Source organism: Notothenia coriiceps, unplaced genomic scaffold (genome assembly GCF_000735185.1).
Source record: "Notothenia coriiceps isolate Sejong01 unplaced genomic scaffold, NC01 NC01_scaffold00028346, whole genome shotgun sequence".
In the NCBI taxonomy this organism is placed as follows: Eukaryota; Metazoa; Chordata; class Actinopteri; order Perciformes; family Nototheniidae; genus Notothenia; species Notothenia coriiceps.
This window is the reverse complement of record NW_011361047.1, coordinates 12126-13179: the sequence shown is the minus strand read 5'-3', so window position 1 is coordinate 13179 and position 1054 is coordinate 12126. Positions and strand designations below refer to the sequence as shown.

The 1054-nt window shown below is 43.7% G+C and overlaps 1 protein-coding gene across 1 annotated transcript in view; it reads right to left on the bottom strand.

Moving 5' to 3' along the window:
• Positions 1 to 1054, bottom strand: part of LOC104958109 (ubiquitin-conjugating enzyme E2 N) — a 9824-nt gene that overhangs the window by 1368 nt on the left and 7402 nt on the right. Inside the window, exon 4 of the mRNA XM_010785818.1 lies at positions 1 to 251. This exon is cut by the window's left edge and continues 1368 nt beyond it. Within this exon, the coding sequence (XP_010784120.1) occupies positions 208 to 251 (44 nt within the window). The 3' untranslated portion in view covers positions 1 to 207. The remainder of the gene's footprint in view (positions 252 to 1054) is intronic.

The window sequence follows — 1054 nt, the reverse complement described above, 5'->3', positions numbered from 1 at the left end:
GGGGGGGGGGGGGGAGGCTAACACACACTTAACGCGCCTTAGAGAGGAAATAAGTCACCCAGAGGTCTGCAGCAGTAAATCTCATCGTTTCGTTCAAATAGATTTGGACTTAATATCTTTTTTTTTCCTGCTGTTTAAATTTGAATGTTGTTGACAGAATAGGAGTACATTTTGTGGATCACATTCAGACGCCTCGTGTCTCTTCTTCTATACTTCAGTGTTGCCTGCGTAGAGCCTGGTCCATGATCGGGCTGTGGGAGGGGGGGGAGACAAGAGAGAAGATATGAGAGGAGGGTGTGAGGAGGACATGGTGGATAAGAGCAGTGTGGCAAAGTGTACACAGATAATCACACTAACTCCTGTTGTGTTCGTTTCTCCACTCTTTTGGTGCTCCCGCTCAAATGTCTCTTTTAACTGCTCTTACATTAAAGGTCCCCTATTGTTACCTTGGTTGCTGATTGGCTAATGGTTACTCAAGACAAAACATCGTTATGACATCATAAAGTGGCCAAAATCTGATCAGCTCATTTTCAGACAGGTTTTTATAGAAGTGGATCAGGACAAAAAGAGAGAGAATCTTTGTTCCTGAAACTTTCAGAGTCTCTTTACGCAGAGGGGACACATGTTGATGTAGAAGAGACATGAAGAAGAGGGGACACATGTTGATGTAGAAGAGACATGAAGAAGAGGGGACACATGTTGATGTAGAAGAGACATGAAGAAGAGGGGACACATGTTGATGTAGAAGAGACATGAAGAAGAGGGGACACATGTTGATGTAGAAGAGACATGAAGAAGAGGGGACACATGTTGATGTAGAAGAGACATGAAGAAGAGGGGACACATGTTGATGTAGAAGAGACATGAAGAAGAGGGGACACATGTTGATGTAGAAGAGACATGAGGAAGAGGGGACACATGTTGATGTAGAAGAGACATGAAGAAGAGGGGACACATGTTGATGTAGAAGAGACATGAAGAAGAGGGGACACATGTTGATGTAGAAGAGACATGAAGAAGAGGGGACACATGTTGATGTAGAAGAGACATGAAG